This window comes from Asterias rubens, chromosome 2, assembly GCF_902459465.1.
Source record: "Asterias rubens chromosome 2, eAstRub1.3, whole genome shotgun sequence".
NCBI lineage: Eukaryota > Metazoa > Echinodermata > Asteroidea > Forcipulatida > Asteriidae > Asterias > Asterias rubens.
The window spans coordinates 4,026,234-4,044,549 of NC_047063.1; the positions used below are offsets into that span (position 1 = coordinate 4,026,234).

The following is an 18,316-nucleotide window of genomic DNA, read 5'->3' on the forward strand; positions in this document are numbered from 1 at the left end:
ATGTCACCTCAATCAAGTGGGTGGAATGCAAGACTTACAATTACTATCCAGTGCTGTGAGTTTGAATCCGGATAAGCTAACTGCTAATTTCACAGTGTCTAGAATGTATTACCTTACAGTAGTTAGGGGCCTACTGAATCACAATAACTTACAAGAAAGAGATTGGCTGTTTGGTCGGCTTGGTATAATGCAGCCTTGCTACCATGGGCAGCGCGCCGTATCGATACCTCTAGTCACTAACCCCTGGTAGTGATGTACTGGGAAACAACGCTGATTGGCTCAGGAAATTGGTTATGCATTACATGTCGTACACGACCACGTGCACGCCCACGTTTTTTAAAAACAAAAACAACAACATTCTTTAAGACGAAAGACATGCGTGCGCAGAGAAAATATTGAATAATGAATATGTACGCTCAGTAATGGCTCATTTAAATGTGCTAGCATAAAGCACATTTAAATTGGCTAATTCCAGGGGTTATATGATCGAGCAAGGCATGCTGGAAAAAAAATGGCCCGGTGAGATCGATCACCCCTGGGAACGAGGTTTGGTATAATGGTATTTATTTATTATATCTCCTCGTGGGAGTTTTGCCGAGTTCCCTTGTTGGGAAGGTCACATAAACAACAACACCAATACACAAACTTTTACTGATGTTGTCCATTTCCTCTCTTTTTTTTCTTTTTCTTTTTGTCAATTACAACATTGCGTGTCTGATGTGGTCTAGTGGTAGGAAACGGAAGTCAATTGGGATACGTGTATTTTTGGTTGCTGCCAGTAGAATGGAGTGATTTAGTGTTTGTTTGTGATTGGTTATACTTGAAGGATTTATTCCATGGATGGTAACAGGGTGTCAAATTTATTTTTCAAGCAAACAGCTTCATATATTGGGTTTGTTTAGCTTCCCTGGGTCTACCCCGCGGTGCTCACTCGGGTGAGCCCCTGACAAGAGCTAAACGAACGACCACTCATCGCTCTCGTAGTGACATTGTTTACCTGGGGCCAGCCCCCAAGTGACCCACTCCACAAGCAGTGCACTGGGGGCTGACCTGGGTGAGCCCCTGGAATGACATCAAAAGCTATTCGAACGCACCGGGGCAGACCGGGGATGACCCAGGGAAGCTAAACGAACGCACCCATTGTAGGGCCTAGTTAGACTGCTGTTTAGGGCCATATTTTAATTATAGCATTGCTTAGCGGCCAATTGTGCTTACTGCGCGATTTCCATCTCATAGCGCTGCTAACCGCAAGCACACGATAAGGCATGCTAACCTTCTGGTTTTTACGTCACAATGCAAATCCATGGTGAACTCGCAATATGGCCGCCTAATTTTCTGCTAACCTGTGTAATACGCTTAGCAACATGTAGTGAATTCCATTAACAGCTGCCAAGCATGTATTAACTTTAGTGCTTGCAGGCAGAGACTATTGCAATTCCCTTTTTTGTGTATGACCATTCTTGGAATGTCAGCTGTAAATGGTGAACAATGAACTCCAAACCCCCCCCCAGTGTAGTATAAAGGCCTATTGCAAGTTCTTTTGTGTACGCCTATTGAGCAGGCCCTAGTCCTTTTCCTTAGTGTTACATAGCCATATAAAAGCAAAGGCAGAGAATAAGTCACTCTCACTCTTCTCCAGCCCTTGGTGCAGACAGGTTGTATCTCTCTAACTTATATAGTCGTAGTATTTATTAAGGTTCCTTTTTATATGGTTTTCCAAAGGCTGACTGGAAACTGAATTGGTAGTACACTACTCCTATACAGCAGCCTTTCAGCTGGAGGACACCATTAGGATATAAAGTAATATCTCTTAATGATTAAATATAAATAGTAGTTAAGTAATTGTATTTGTGAGCTCTTAAATATTTGAATGAAGTCAAAGCTGACCAGCGCCGCCAAATGAAACCTAATTCCGACCAGACTCAGAAATAGGGTAAGTGTAAATAATTGTAATCAAATTCCCTATAAACCTTACATTTAAGCAGCGCTATGAAATTGGGCCCTGTTCATTGTAGCCAGCAGTTAAGCAGTCCCTTATAAGATGCCTTGGATTGGGTGCCTTGTGCAGTAAAAAGCACACGGTCGGCCATAAAACCAAATTTTTGGCTCCACAAAATGGCAAACCGTTTTACTAGTTCACAAAGTACAAGGAAAACCACACAACTTTGATGGATATTTTGTGTGAAATCATCTTTCGAACCATGTTCATAAAGTCTGTTTGCACAAAAACTTGCTAAGCAAAAAGAAAAAGTTTACCATAGGGACTATGCAAGCCAAAGTCACACTGTTCCTGTGACTGGTGCCCCACTAAATTTTTGCTGAGCAAAGAATTTTGCCAAGGAGAATATTTTCTGCTAAACACCTTTTAGGAAATTGGGCCCATTTCATAACAAACGCTTTTTGTAGCCCAAAGCGCCCCAAATCCAAAGGCAACGTGTCCCCTTTAAATCCACCTACCCTGTCCTTGTATAGTCAAGGGGGATGAGAGAGACTCACACGCATTGTTAGTCATCGTCGCCCGTTTAGCCAAAGCTATAACCAGGTCAGGATTAGTCTGAGGCCAGTTGTTGCGCAGTTTCTGAGGTACATAGTAGTAGTACGAGAGCGGGGTATAAAAGCCCACTGGTCCCAGCTGTGACGTATCGATCAGGTACGAGTAGCGCTACGAGGGAGCGTTTGTGAACTATTGAAGCAGTGTCTGTGGACGATTGGATCAAAGAGGGCTTTTTTTTTTTTTACAAGTGGTTACTGGATTATTTTATTGTGAATCGGATGACTTCTGTGGAAGGCGAGAGGGAGTAGCTTCACTGACAAGGAATTTATCTTTTATAGTGGGGTGTTATTGTTATGCAGTTATTTGGTGAGAGTAAGTAGTTTTTTCCCGTTTTTTTCATAGTTTACATTTGAGCTTTCATAATTGGGTTTGTTTTGGTGTATGGCTCCACTTACATAGTTTTGATCGAGGCAAATTCATGTTTTGGTTACCATTTTTTCTAGTATAACTGCCTGAGAAGCTTTTTTTCCCCCAAGCAGATTTTGGTTATTTCTCCAGTTGAGATGTACATGTAAACCACATCCGAAAATTTTACTCCTTCTCTCGCTACAGTCTTGAAGCCTTCCTCTGATAATAAAAGAACATTGCTGATACAGTCAATGTTATTTTTGGATAACTTTTCGTATCACGTCACCACTTTTTCACTAATTTTTACCAAAAGGGATTCTCATTGAGGTAAATCAGATACTATATATTATTTCATACCGAATAAAAAAAGTGTTGGCGGCATACGGAAACTTGTCCTTATTTTTTATTTGTGTAACATTTATCACTTTTCGTTTGTATGAACTGTTTCCTTGAAGTTTTGTGGTGACTTTTTAAGTAAAGTTTTTCCATGGTGTTATTGTGACTTGCTCTTGTTACATATTTATGAATATATAATGCAAAACATCCTTTAAAAAAGGTGTCTGTTCGTGAATACTGCAACCAGAGATGCGGTTGGTACTCGCTATAGTATTAAAGGCAGTAATTATTAGCATAAAACCTTTCTTGATTACGAGTAATGGGGAGAGGTTGATAGTATAAAACATCGGCAGAAACAGCTCCCTCTGAAGTGACATAGTTTTCAAGAAAGAAGTAATTTTCCACGAATTTGATTTTGAGACCTCAGATTTAGAATTTGAGGTTTCGAATCCAAGCATCTGAAAGCACACAACTTCGTGTGACCATGGTGCAACAAGGGTGTTTTTCTATAACTAATATCTCGCAATTCTGACGACCGATTGAGCTCAAATTTTCACAGGTTTGTTATGCATATGTTGAGATACACCAACTGTGAAGACTACTCTTTGACAATTACCAATAGTGTCCATAAACAGTGTCTTGACTCATTAAATGTGGATGGATTTAATGTTCTTGGGGAAAGTACTGTGACATTTTTTTTCCTTTTTTTTCTCAACAAATAGAGTTAGACACTGTATTCAGTTGAAACTGTCACAGGTGACTTCTAAGTTAGTGACTTCTATTGTATCTTGCTTGAAAATGTTGTCAATAAATTAGTATTACGTTTACAAAACCAAAGGATTACCCTACCTTTAAGTGCGACTTTAGAAACCTACAGTGTACGCATGTTTTTGCAATGCATTTCATAGTTTCTGTTTCGTACTTGTGAAGTACAACTGATCAGCAGGTTGACAAAGTCAGTTTTTTGGAACTTGAAACTCTGTCAACATGTCTCGTAGAGCTGTCTTAAGACCTAATTTCAATGGAGTTTTCCGGCGAATTCGCTCATTGTGTCGTTCTGTTATTTTTAGAAGAAGAAGAAGAAGTGAGTTGATTTCTGTTGATTATTTTAAGCAGTTTTTGTCAAAGTGTCTTTGGCATGTTTGCGGATATTTTTTCTTCATAATTTCCTTGTTTGAGTTTTAGCTGCTGCATCGGATAGACGTCATACCTTGTGTACATGTAAATTTATGCTTGGCAGTGTGTGTCCTTGTTTTGTATGCCATTTTTTAAGCACACTTTGAAGCACAAATCTTGCAAGGGAGCACGCACCCCTCTTGTCCCCAACGGATCTACCAACTGCCCATAGACTATGATAGGGAAAAGTTCACCTTCCAAAGCCCGAGTCTGGGACAACATTTGTGTGTTTTTAAGAAAATGAAGCACAATGAGCACGACTTTACTTGTGCAGGGTTTTCCTTTTACATGTGACTTGCTTGCCAGTGTTTAAGCCCACAAGCTTTGTCACCTAGTCACCTAACCCGTATTTCAAGTGAAAAAAACCCCGGTGATTTTCAACACTGAACTAGCCAACGGGGCCACTTGGAGTGAATTTTGACTGGCCCTCTGGGTGTATTAAGCCCACCTCATACTTCCTGTGAATGCAAATGCGATGCAAATTTTTCTGTGAACTTGACGTCACAACTCTGTTTTCGCAGCGACATTCGCAAGAGAGTTCAGCACAACTCAACCCCTTGCGAATGTGATGTAAGCATTCGTATCGCATTTGCATTTGCAGGAAGTATTAACCGGGCTTCAGTTAACATTTGGCCAGTGGACTTCTGTTCGGGGAGAATGCTCTCTTCACTTATCTGTATCCTATTCTGTTGCAGAAAAATTTGAAACTTAAATGTTTTTGTTTGTTTACCTAACAGGGTCTCACCAAACTGACGTACCAATGGTACTGACCATGTCAACAACTGATGATGCCATACTGCAATCAGGCAGCAGACGTCCGGAGGCCAGGGATCCAGACAATCGTCATGGGTCGTCTCTACTACACAGCTCCCCCCCGCCCAGGCCTGATTCACTTAACATGGACGGCTGGTGCATCGTATCGGAGGCTGCACTCACAAAGGAAATGTTGCAACATATCCACAAACCAGAAGAGGTCAGTGATGATTCTTGCTTGATGGGAGGGGGGGGGGGAGTGGGGGGGGGGGGGGGGTGGAGAGTAATGTCTCACAGTCACTAGTAGTGTTTGGTAGAACATTTTTAGTAGTGGGCTCTAAATCCAATTTAGTCCACCAAGGGCAAGCGGTTTAAAAACAACGACATTCGTGTTTAGATATGGGGCCATCATTGCTTGAATTATTATCACTTTATTTAATTGTTAATGTATACAAAAACATAACCTAACTTATAAGAAAATGAAGATATTAGCACTTGAGGTACATGTAGATCTCTCTTTATAGTAAAAAGTTCTAAATGTGCACACATCACCTACATCAACTGAAAATGTCCATGAAGTAATAACAAGTTTTCCATGTGATGGCAGGTCCGATACTTTTTTATCTTGTGGGCAAAAGGGCAAGGAAGTTTTTCCTCAGTAATAATCAATTAAAGCGCACTGAGGTGAGGGAAGTTTTATTTTGTTCACAGGAACAATTCAAGGGGCACCAAGGCAAAGACCAGGCAGGGGCAAGGAGGTTATTTGCGCCTTCATTGCATCTGTGAAGTGTCAGACCTGGGATGGTCAGAATAGTGGTTTGTCTCCTTAATACATGTACATGTACATGTAATTGTAAATCACTGCAGCACATCTTGAGCCTAGAGAAGTCTCCCACTTCTTGGGTATAAAATACTGACATTGGAGGGCAGTTATTTCACATTTTACCCACAAGTTTCCTGTTAGCACTCATAATTGTAATGATAAAAGTAAACCCTTTCAGATCAGGGTAGAATTCACACAAGTTAGGCCCATAAGCAATTAATAACCAATTAATGCCCAATCCAGATGTCTCACATTAAAGTTGTGCTCGAGCGCTACAGGCAATCAAACGTACGTAAATCTGTGAATTACTCAATGTTACTCATAATGCATTGAATTACAAGTATCCTTTACAAATATCTGGAAACCGTCTGGACAGAAGACTTTCTTTTAAAGGGGTGGTAAATTATTGGATTATGATGGAGTGTGTCCCTTCCAGTCTGCCTTTTTAGAGTACATGTAGGATTTGAAACTTTGCATGGTGGGAGTAGAATCAGGTGAGGTTTTGCGATAGCACCGTGTGTGAATCTCTTTTGAGTAAGTGTTGATTCTGAGAAGAACCGATGGTTGACAACTCAACTGGTGGTTGACATTGACAACTCATCTGTTCTTCTCAGAACTAACAAAGAATTACACATGGTGCCACCGCAAACCTCACCGGACTACTGGTTTAGTCCAGAAATGTGTTAGTATCCAGAAAAAGGAAAACAAAATGCTTTGTCTCAAACAGAAATGCAGTTTCCAAAAAGATAAAAGTATTTTAGATGAAAATTCTCCACATTGACAGTTTATACATTCATGAATATTGCTCCAGGTTGCTCCAAACTTAGTATCCCGCCACCACTCACTATTTTTGTCCCTTTCCTTTTTTTTCTCCTTTCTTTTTTCCTTGTCTCTTGCTCCCTTCACCTTAGTGTCAATGCCATTGATATATTTAAAGACATGTACCAACTGTCACGGACAAGGTTGCAGGATATGACTTCACTTTGTTACTAGGAAGCTGTAGATTGGTCGTTGAGTTTTTTTTTTTTATGGCACTGAACCGAGGTTGCTTTTAAAGCCATTGTACACTTTCGGAACAGAAAAAAAAAATAAAAGTTCACAGATTTACAAATAACTTACAGGGTTTACAGAAGGTAATGGTAAAAGACTTTCTTGAAATATTATTTCATGAAATGCTTTACTTTTTGAGAAAACGTTAAAACAATATCAATTCTCGCTATCGAGAATTACGGATTTATTTTAAACACGTGTCATGACACGGCGAAACGTGCGGAAACAAGGATGGGTTTTTCCGTTATTTTCTCCCCACTCCGATGACTGATTGAGCCTAAATTTTCACAGGTTTGTTATTTAATATATAAGTTGTGATACACGAAGTGTGGGCCTTTGGACAATACTGTTTACCGAAAGTGTCCAATGGCTTTAAGCATCAAAGCTGTTTTTAAGCTTTTGTCAACTTAAGGAATTCACCACTTTGATGATTTGTTCACATTTTTTTTTGTGAGTTACTAAATATGAAATCAAGAAAAAGTTCAAGTGATGTGCGTAGAAAATTAGTTTTCAAGTTCAGGTTGAAGTTGCATGGCCAGATTTTCACCAGCGGAATGTTTTTGGATTTGTTTTTCTTTTAACAAGTGTGGATGGATGATGATCTTTCATAACAAGACAACAACAACTTGTGCATGCCTGCTGCTCACTTGACTTGTCATTGTACGATACCTTAAATTAAAGCTGATATAACAAAAATGTTTAATCTATTGAAATAGCTAACTATAGCAATTGGCCCAAAATTTGACCTACAAACATGTAGTACTGCAATTTGTTGCTTGTTCACTCTCAATTAGTCAAAGGTTCTCTACAGAGATTTAATAAAAGTAATTTCTGGATTAGATGATCAAGTTTCATTTACGTATACATTTCGTTGATGATGACATCTTGGAAAGAGTTTTTGTTTTATATTATTCAAATCAGGCCCAGTATTAGGCTTTGAAAAGCACAAAAATAATTACCAGCAATGTTAACCAGAATATTGGTTACCGCCCCAAATACCATGTCAGACGTAGTTTGCACCATCTGCAAATCCTGCTTATTTTTGCTTAGCAGAAGTCTGCTTTTAAAACAGCTCCATGAAATTGGGCCAAGGAACTGCTCCTGAATTTTAACAATCAGTTTGGGTAACAACAAGTTACCAGCCATGCTAACATTACTTTTACATCCACAATCCATCAAAGCACATAACAACTTGAACCCCACACTGATATAATCCGTCTTTAAAACCACGGGGCTAGGGCTTGGTCTCTTTCCAAAAGAAAAAATAGTGGTTTACCAATGCTGCATTGTATCTTGTAAAGACACTGGACACTATTGGCAATTGTCAAAGACCAGTCTTCTCACTTCGTGTATCTCAACATATGCATAAAATAACAAACCTGTGCAAATTTGAGCTCAATTGGTCGTCAAAGTTGCGAGATAATAATGAAAGAAAAAACACCCTTGTCACACGAAGTTGTGTGCTTTTAGATGCTTGATTTCAAGACCTCAAATTCTAAATCTGAGGTGTCGAAATCAAATTCGCAGAAAATTACTTCTTTCTCAAAAACTACATCATTTCAGAGGGAGCCGTTTCTCACAATGTTTTATACTTTCAACCTCTCCCCATTACTCGTCACCAAATGAGTTTTTGTGCTAATAATTTTTTTTGAGTAGTTACCAATAGTGTCCACTGCCTTTAAGTGAACTACTTTTATCAGGTATCTACGTGCATAAAATCAGTCAGGAGTTAGTCTATAAACTGATTAGTAGGTATGATTCAACCATAACCCACTCTAGGGACTCAAACTCCTTCAGGAAGTTACAACCCGGCAGGAAGAAGTCAAGTCAGACTCCACCAGTTTCATATCTGAATTCAATCAGGCTTACCCTCTATTTCAAAGCCGAGATGTGGGGGAAGAGGTTGAACGTATGTAGCTGTTCAATTTTTTTTCTTCAAATCTTAGGGAAGATTTGGGAAAAGAAATTTGGAAACCTCTGTCGTTTAACACATTTACAATGTCGACAAAAAGGTTGGGCTTATGTACAAGTAGCTGGTAAATTTTTTTTCTTCAAATCTTAAGGAAGATTCTGGGAAAGAAATTGGGAAACTTCGTCACTGAACAAACTTAGGCGAATCTGTTAAATTTGAATTCAATCAGGCTACCCCTGTGGGGAAGCCAAGATGTGGGGAAGAGGTTGGGCTTAGCTGGTTTATTTGTTTTTCTTAAAACATGAGTTATGAACTGAAGAAACTTGGCAACAGTGGGACAACTCCGCAATTGAATGGAGTTCGGCTAAACCTGTGGGGACAACATAGGTAATTGTCAAAAACCATTATACCCTGTACATTGTGTGACCCAGCAAAACATTGTATTAAAGCAAAATTGTCTACCATGACAATCTTCATAACAAAGTTATGTGTAAATCTGTGAACTTTTATATTTTCAATCATGCCAATGTCATGCATGATCTTTAGTGATCAATACAAGTTTGCACAGAAGAAAAATTCTACTTTAAAAGATTATTCTTTGTGTATAAGGTTTAAACACAGAGATAACTTTGTGATTCAAATGTTGTTAATGTTGCTTTTCGGCAACAGAAGTGCCGAGCAGAAGGTTTTGCCTTAAAAACAAGTTGATCTGCCTTATGTATGCATAGATAAGCTTGAAGTCTGTCACATACAATTTGCAGGACAATTTTGCCTGTGATGCATTTAATTCTGAGCTCAGCATTAATTTGATGTGCAATTTTGCACACATGGCCCTTCAGACCCTGTTGTAAAAAGTTGACACCTCAGACAATTTTGCACTAACAGTTTGTGCCTGTGTGTACATTTTACTTCTGAGCCTAATTTTATAGAGCAGCTTAAGCAGGAAATTGTGCTTAACAACTTGTTGCTAAGCACAAATGAGCGGGATACCAGTCACAGATTGTACATGTGACATGTTACTTTGGCTGGTAACCTTATTCTGATAAGCAAAATTTTGTTGTGCTTATTATTAAACTGTTGCAGCTCTATGAAATTGGACCCAGGTGTGTGGGTAAGCATTCGTTGCTTACACGCAGCTGGTGCGGACATTTTGCAGGCCTCAAAATACCCACTGGCAACAGTCCGCTAATTTCGAAACTGGACCACCGACCTCACAAGTCCGTTCATAGACTATTTTAAGGGTATCCTTCTAAGACTCATAATGATGTAATTTTAGGTTTTTTTTTTCAGGACCTGTTGTGCTGTAATGGAGATTCTCTTAAATTTTAAGTCCTGAGTTGAGTTCAAACCCTACAAACCACTTTGTATGGCAATATTCCTAAAAAAGTCTATTAATTTTTCGGAAACATTTTGTTTCCGGAATAATTTTCTTTTATTGAAAATATTGCCACAATGAAAACAAGACTTGGCAAAGAAAAGACAAAAGAGGTTATCATAATAAGCACAAGGATAATTGTTGTTCTCTTATGAGAAAATATGAATCTCTGACTTTGGCTATAAAGCCATGTTGAATATCATCCACTGTGAAGTGGTTAATATCAACTGATGGTGTGCAAAATTTCATTGCTTGGAATCACTACTAAGGAATTCAGCACTGATTAACCTAGAATAATTTTACAATTTGTTTTAACCCTTACACCAATGTGTAATAAAGCACTGTGTACTCACTGATTTCCCGAGTTAAGTGCTAAACAAATCCACAGGCAAATCACGTAGGAGGGATTCAAACCTGAGACTTTTGCGTTGCTAGAGCAGATCGTTTAACCACTAGACCATCGAGCTAGCCCAGTGGCTATAGGCAGTAGAATAATTTTGTGTTGCGCTTTTAGCAAATAACAAGTCGGATCTAGTCCCCGAAGCAACATGCATCACATTGGAGGTTGGTAGCCTGTTAGTGCTCTAGAAAAGATCTGGCAAAGATCTGTCTTTATTGCTCAAATAGCTAGAATAAAACTTGCAATTAGTCGGTCTGATGCGCTATATCAAGGCTGAAAATTCTTGTTTGATTAGATAAAGTTAATGGACAACGTTGATAGCATTCCTTTTTCTTAGTAAATTTTGTTTCCCTTTTTTTTTCTTCAACAGATTGCTAGTCTTGCAGCATCCTATCTGACCCGGCAGCTTTTTGCCATTCTGGAGGACAGTCTGGAGCCACTCCTCGTAGACCAAATCTTCAAAGCTTTACAGGTAGGACATGTCGATGAAGATAGTACAGGCACCTGTCTTTGTGATAGTTTTATAAATAAATTGCAAGCTCCATAAAGAAACAGGTGTTGGGATTGTTTAATGTCGGAGTGTTCATTTGTAGGGATTAAAGAGGTAACAACCTGTGTTATCTGATACCTGTATACGTGTTTGTACTGGTACGCTGCTCTATCTGCGTTGATCTTAGCATCCGCTCAAGTTAATTTCAATGCTGCTTTAATAGGGGATCGAGAATCAGGTCAAAAAGCGGTCAACATTGGGAAACGGTAAACTTTGTTGTCACATAATTTTTACTTAAAGTTCAGTTTCATTTGCTATACAAGATTGCACTTTGAAGAAAGTTGTTTTTCCCAGGTCAAGCTGGCTTGATGAGAGGAGGTCAAATGAAGGTTTCTCCCCATTGAACCATCCAATGCACTGCATACATGTACATAACTTTTAGGTTGATTGATTGATTGGTTGGTTGAAATGTATTGGGATAAAAATACAGCAAGAACATGCAAAAAATGCATACACAACAACAGGAGAAAAGACAATGAAATAAGATAAACCCAAAAAGAACACAAGAAAGATACTGCACACAAATATCCAACAATAACCCCCAAAAAACTTGCTTTGCTGAGCCACTTCAACAACTTTATTCCACGTACTTCATCTCTTTGGAACTCCTCATCTAGTGCATGATTCCCCAATCCAACAATATACTGTTTTAAGAGGAATATCAATTCCTACCTTCAGCACCCCTGAGTTATTTTCATCTTTAATATTTTCTTCTTGTAGCCCCTTACCAAGAGTGGTGTTTAGCCTTGTTTGGGGTCAACTTCCGAAAAAAAGAAGGAAAAAAAAGAGAAGAATTGTTTTTGTTAATGACGTCAATGGATACGGTCCAGTGAAAGGAGGTGCAGTTTACTATTCAAAGAGAAAGAAGGATGTCTTTATCGCCTACGTCAGAGAAAATGGCTTCACATTCACTTTCACTTGCAGTGTGAAGAATCCTATTGGTAGAGTTTGCCTACGTGCTTGTTATCATAATCCTTTGAAATCTTTGGATCCCTTAACTCAAGTTCCATTACTTTAAACTTGCAGTTGATTTTTATGTGACTAATGCGTCCCCCCAAACAGCAACCAAAAAACAAATGACATCAGGCAAACCTTATTAGTCCACAACATGAGTTACCCAAGTCCTATTTGTGTAGTGTTGCCAATGGTAACCCTGTAACTCTTGCTGTAAACAAGATGGCAGAGAGTCTTTAACTCAATATGGATTGCACATGACATCAATGACCACCATTGCAAGGCTATCATTGGCCGAGAGTTATGCAAAGCGCATACACGCGTGCACCTTTCCATTGTTGATCATCAAATATGGTAGTCGATGACGCTTTGTGCAATCCTTCTATAGATTCCATGCATTGGCTGCCATTGCTGAGGTCAAACCATTGATACTTGCACGTGTCCATTTGTGTGGATATCTAATAAAGTGCAAGGTGTGCAGAGTTTGTTCAATACTTAGGGTGCAAAAATAAATCCCCAGGGAATGGGTACAGGATATATCGCACAGATGTTGACCAATCAGAAGTATGGATCGTAGTTAGTTGTTGGATAAAAGTCGTGCTAGAAACTTAACATTCACATTATTTTGTTGACCTTTTTTTTCAGTTGTCAAAATGCAAAATTAGATTGTGAAGTGGTTTTGTCTTTCCTCCGTACAGGACATCAGTGAAGTTGACGCAAAAGTTTTACGAAATTTCATCGAGGAGCTGAATGAGGAGCAGGATAAAGAAGAGCACCCTCATCTGAGCCTGTTTAGTAACGACAATGAATGTCCGAGAGATGACAACCGATACCCAAGGGTAGTCATCAAAGTGCTCTTAGACTTGCTGAGGTTTTCACCGGTGAGTTTTGATAAAACCTAGTTTGGTTCTCAAACATTGATTGTCTTTGTTTGTATCCTGCCTACTTCTGCTTCGCAGAAATTGGTAAAAAGCAATATTTTGTGCTTTTAAAAGAAGCTCTATGAAATTAGGCACAGGGCGCAGACAAGAAGTTTTTTTTTCAGAAAGTCTTGCCTTCCCTTGGGTAGGTTTTATGTTTGTTTTGTAATTCGTTATCCAGTCCCGTTGACTAACTCATTACAAACTCAACTGAAACAGTTACTGAGTAAAGACTAGAATAACACAACCCATGGCCAGTAATGTTTTTTTGTTGGAGGGAAATGTGAAGCTTATAGAAAGTGAAATGGTTGATCCATTTTGGTTGATCCATTTCCTCATTATGAAACCAGAAACAAATGGTTTGTCTCACAATTTGTTGTATAAGGTTTGTTTGCAAAATTGATATGATTAACAGCATGTAACTCCTACAAGATACTATAGTGCCCTTACACTATGATTGTACACAAATTCATTGTCACTACGGCAGACGTTTTACCAATAAGTATTCAGGCCTTGAATTTGATTCTTAACGGGACACAACAATTTTCCTCTGGTAATGGACACTTCTTTGTGGAATATTTTATTGGAACTTTGCAAAGGGCACCGCAGTAAAAGCGCAGGGCACCCTGGCAATTGCTATGGGTGCCGCAGGTTATTTTGAGGCCTGGTGTATTTTATCCTGACATGCACACTGTCATTGCAAAACGTCAGTGTTCATGGAACGTGTAAGTTAAAGATTCTGAGTAGATCATCAAAACACAGTTATCCCTAATCACATTTGAATGATCATGTTATTTCCCTGCAATTTACCTCCAAGCTTACAGTGTAATCTCGATATGGGCCTTGTCCAACAGCCACGGTATACTGCTGGTGCCGATCAAAAGATCACGCCATGCTCAGTTTACAAACACTTTTAAGATGGTCTCCATGACAGTCGGTGATGACACATGCATTGCTGAGTAAGAGGAAGAGATTTGGATCCTTGTGATTGCAGTCGGCAACTGTTGGCTGCAACATCTATGGTTCCCCCCCCCCCAACGCTGCCCCCATAGACCTTTATTGTAAATACTTGATACATGTACGTGTGCTGTAAGCATTGAATGAGTTGCATGCTGGTCTAGCTAGCGATCAAGTTTGATTGTTAGCTAGACCAGCATGCACCTCATTCAACAGTTAGCGCTTGCACAATGGGTATTTGTGAAAAGATCTATGAAGTACCCAGGCCTGTATGCTTTGTTTTTGAAAGGGTAAGGGCACCAAGGCATTTTCTCCTTGGTAGTAAGGGCACTCTATGGGGAATTTGAACATTTCTATTTCAAGGGCACGGAGGCAATTGCCTTGGTTGCCTCAGTGAAGTATCAGCTAGGCCTGTATGAGTACCACACAAAGAGACACAGGCTATTTGTCACCCTTGTTTTTGAAGGGGCAAGGGCACCAAGGTATTTTATCTTTGTAAAGGGCACCCTATGAGGACATTGTAAATTTCCACTGGAACATTTCAAGGGCACCAAGGCAATGACAAGGGGGCATGGAGGCAATCTCCTTCATTGCCTCGGTGAAGTATCGGGCCTGATTGCCCCACAAAGAGACAAGGGTTTTCTATCACCCCCAATTCATCTCACCTTCCATGGAGGTTCAAGAGTGGGGGTTGTTGGCCTTGGGAGTTGCAGGGAAATTAGACATTGGCCAGTTTATTTTTATTTTTATCAATCTTTAATGTGAGAGAAAAGCCTCGTCCGGCGTGGACCTGTGAGGTTTGCAGGAGCTGCCTGGTCTGTGACCTGGGCCAGCACCTTGGGGAATGCTGCGGTTCATGTTGGATTAATTGAATTTCCTGTTTCTAAAAAAGTACACCCATATGCACAACGGTTGGTCGGTTGTGGTCGATGCTACCTCGTAATGCCCGGGCGGGATTGCAATTTTGTTTTTTATTCTGAGTTACTACATTTCATCATGGAAAGGGGTGTTCAAGAACATTATTCTGTGTGACTGTGAGAGAGATTAAATTCCTTCCAATTGCTTGGTAAAGAATTCTTATTAGAAGGGTCTTTTGGTGTACCCAAGAAGTGCAGAGTTTTCTACATACGCAACATTCTGGAATTTGAATTTGTGCGTGTATTTTCACAACTTGGGATTTAACAAGCAAAAATTGAATGTGACCTGTGACCTCTGTGTTAATGCGCCAGCGCTCTACCAACTCATGAGCTACCTATCTCTAATGGTGGCGGTCTCCTTATTTTGTAAATATTTTTGTTTGGGTTGCCAGTCATTCAACCTTTAACAGCCGCGTGGCCAGGGATCACACCCGAGTTTATGATACAACTTGGGAAGCGACAGTAGAAGTATAGCCTTTAACGGGATGTGATAGAAAACAAATTTGAAGTAGGGGTTAGCAACCAACATCAGCATCTTGTTTTCGCTGCCTTTTAAAAAAAATGTATCAATTTCATCTGATCTTGTCCCATGCTTCCAATGCTTCTGTTGACGTACAGTATGTACGCTTCCTCATGTTGTTATAACTGTGAAAGGGCACATCAGTTAAAATCACCGGGCAATACTATTGTGCACTCACATTATTTCATTGGTTGTCCCACCTAAATCAGTGCTGACCCCTGTGACCTTTTCAAAACTCAGAGAGCTCCTCACTGAACTGCCGGTAACACTGAGGTGCATGGGTGGCAATTGATAGAGACGTGTGATGAAATATCTGTTACCTCATTTCTGATAATTATGCATGGATCAATGCAAAGTGTATGTTTTTATTACAAGGTAGCGTATCTGGCTAAATCACACAAATTGCGGGCCAATACGCACAAATGCCTAGCTGATATGCACAAAATTTGGCCGATAATAATAATAACTGTTGATATTATTAAAAACAGAAAAGTTATTACCAATTTCACAAAAAACATTAAGATTAAAAACCATTGCTCAAGAAGGCACAGTTGGGCTTGTAAAACCAAGATAAACACCAAGTAGAAAACATTCCAAAGACCTTAATGTGATTTGCAGCATCATTTGGCCAAACTTCAACAGTTTGGGTTTAGAATGTCCCAAAGTTTTGACAAATTCTGGGGAGATAATCCTGTATATGGTAATTGAAATTCAAAGATTGTATCCAAGCCAAGCAATGTATCCTTCAATACCACATTGAAACAGTAATAATAGTAGTTTCTTATACATGTAAGGCTCATATCCGTGACTCAGTGACGCTAAAAGTGCTTCAACATTCAGTTTGCCCATGCAAGGTATGTGAGACTACGCTTGAATCATGAGACCTACTTCTTCTACATAATTTTCCTTGCTTACCTGTAAAATATGCTTACTCTTAAGCTTAAACTCTTTTGTTTGCTATAGTTAAGCAGTGCTTTGAAATTGGCTCAAGATAAGAAAGGTTAGTGCGCGAATAAGATCCGAGAGGCACCCCCTACCTCTACTACAGATCATCCACTCCCCTTACTAGATACACAGACGTGAACTTTGAGGAAATTCCTAAATGAGATAACGTGATCAAAGGCCTACAGTCTCATCCTGCTCATTAATGTGGCAATTTCATACAGCTGCTAAACATGCAGGGATTGTTTGTTTTCTTCTGTGAAAAGTCTAGATGGTAAGACTCTGCTCTAGAATTGCAAGGATATAAACCCTTAGATTATTATTATTATTATTATTGTTATTGCTATTATTATTATAATATGAGGGGCGTGGGTTCGAATCCCACCCGAGTAAAATGCCTGTGATTTTTGCACAGGACTCGGGAAAGTACTGCGTATACAGTGCTACATACATCGGTGTATATGGGTAAAAACCAAAAATTAATAAAAGTATTTCATTTATTTCTCATACTGTTATGAATGGCAAACTTAATTCCCAGCGACTTTCTGATTGTGTCTTGGCTTTTGAGAAAGACCCTGCTCAGGTTGGACGATTGATCAGTTACAAAGGAAATGCGTTTCATTTATTTCTCATGTACTAATAAATTCCAATCTTCATTCCCAGCGACTTTCTCAATGTTTACTTTGGCTTTGAGAAAGACTCTGCTAGGGTCAACACATGAGGCCACTAACGATGCTACCTTTCTAAGTCATTTGATGATGGGACCGTACATACTGTTGTAGTGACAATTTATCAACAGAGGAAGTGTATTTCATTTATTTCTCATGCTATAATAATAAATCCTAAACTTCATTTCCAGCGGCTTTCTCACTGTTTCCTTTGGCTTTTGAGAAAGACTCTTGTAGAGTTGAAATTGAGGCAATTTCTACATTACACTATCATTCAAAGTGTACATATTGAGACAATTTATCATCAGTTACAAAGGAAATGTATTTCATTTATTTCTCATGCTGTAATAATAAATCCCAATCTTCATTCCCAGCGACTTCTTTCTCAACGTTTCCGTTTGCTCTTTTCCCCCTTTATTTCCTCCCGTCCAGCTCCCAGTGGAACACAACATCCTGTGGGTCAGGCTGCTGTCTCGTCTGAGTCACCCGCCGCATGACCTGGCCACCTTTATTGACCTCAAAGTTGCGGCCACCGTCCTGGGTACCATGAGTGCCCACACCAACTCGGCCCAAATCCAGGAGCATGGCTGTAGGGTCCTGGAGCCACTGGCCAAGTTCAGACCGACGCCGTTTCAGAAGGTGAATAACAGAATCTCACCCCTTTCCCCCCACCCTCACCCCGAACCCTCCCCCCAAAAACATTTTGATTAATTTTGAAATGTAAGATCAATGTGAGTCTTTCCTCCATGGAAAACAAAACTTGGCAGTTTCCCTGAATAGAAACTTGCTCAAATATACTGAAATGTTTTGGGAAAAGAAAACCTCTATTCATAATGGTGTACAATGACTGACCTGGTGTTTTGAGTGCTCACAATGATAAAATGTGCTTACTTTTTGTGCCTTTTTTAAAAGCAGCTCTATTAATTTGGGCCCAGGGGTGGATTTCACAAAGGTAGTCCTAACTTAGGACTAGTCCTTGGCAATGCTAAGAGATAGGACCAGTCCTAAGTTAGGACCAGTAACTCATCCTAACTTAGCACTGGTCCTATCTCTTATCATTGCCTAGGACTAGTCCTAAATTTGATACATTTGTAAAATACATTATTCAAAATCTGGCTTAGCAGCTTAAAAGCAAAAATCTGTTACCACCCCAACCCCCAA

At 39.6% G+C, this 18,316-nt stretch overlaps 1 protein-coding gene across 5 annotated transcripts in view; it reads left to right on the forward strand.

Moving 5' to 3' along the window:
- The window catches only part of LOC117302549, a 63,439-nt gene that overhangs the window by 17,526 nt on the left and 27,597 nt on the right, over nt 1-18,316 (forward strand). For 3 of the 5 annotated variants that reach the window (XM_033786556.1, XM_033786535.1, XM_033786550.1), the window contains 4 exons: nt 5,152-5,387; nt 11,098-11,199; nt 12,930-13,112; nt 17,588-17,794. In XM_033786556.1, coding sequence (XP_033642447.1) covers nt 5,175-5,387; nt 11,098-11,199; nt 12,930-13,112; nt 17,588-17,794 — 705 coding nt within the window. In that variant the 5' untranslated portion in view covers nt 5,152-5,174. Of the gene's footprint in view, nt 1-2,346; nt 2,867-3,845; nt 4,323-5,015; nt 5,019-5,151; nt 5,388-11,097; nt 11,200-12,929; nt 13,113-17,587; nt 17,795-18,316 lie in introns of those variants that run through there. The other 2 variants (XM_033786527.1, XM_033786542.1) reach the window with 2 other exon arrangements.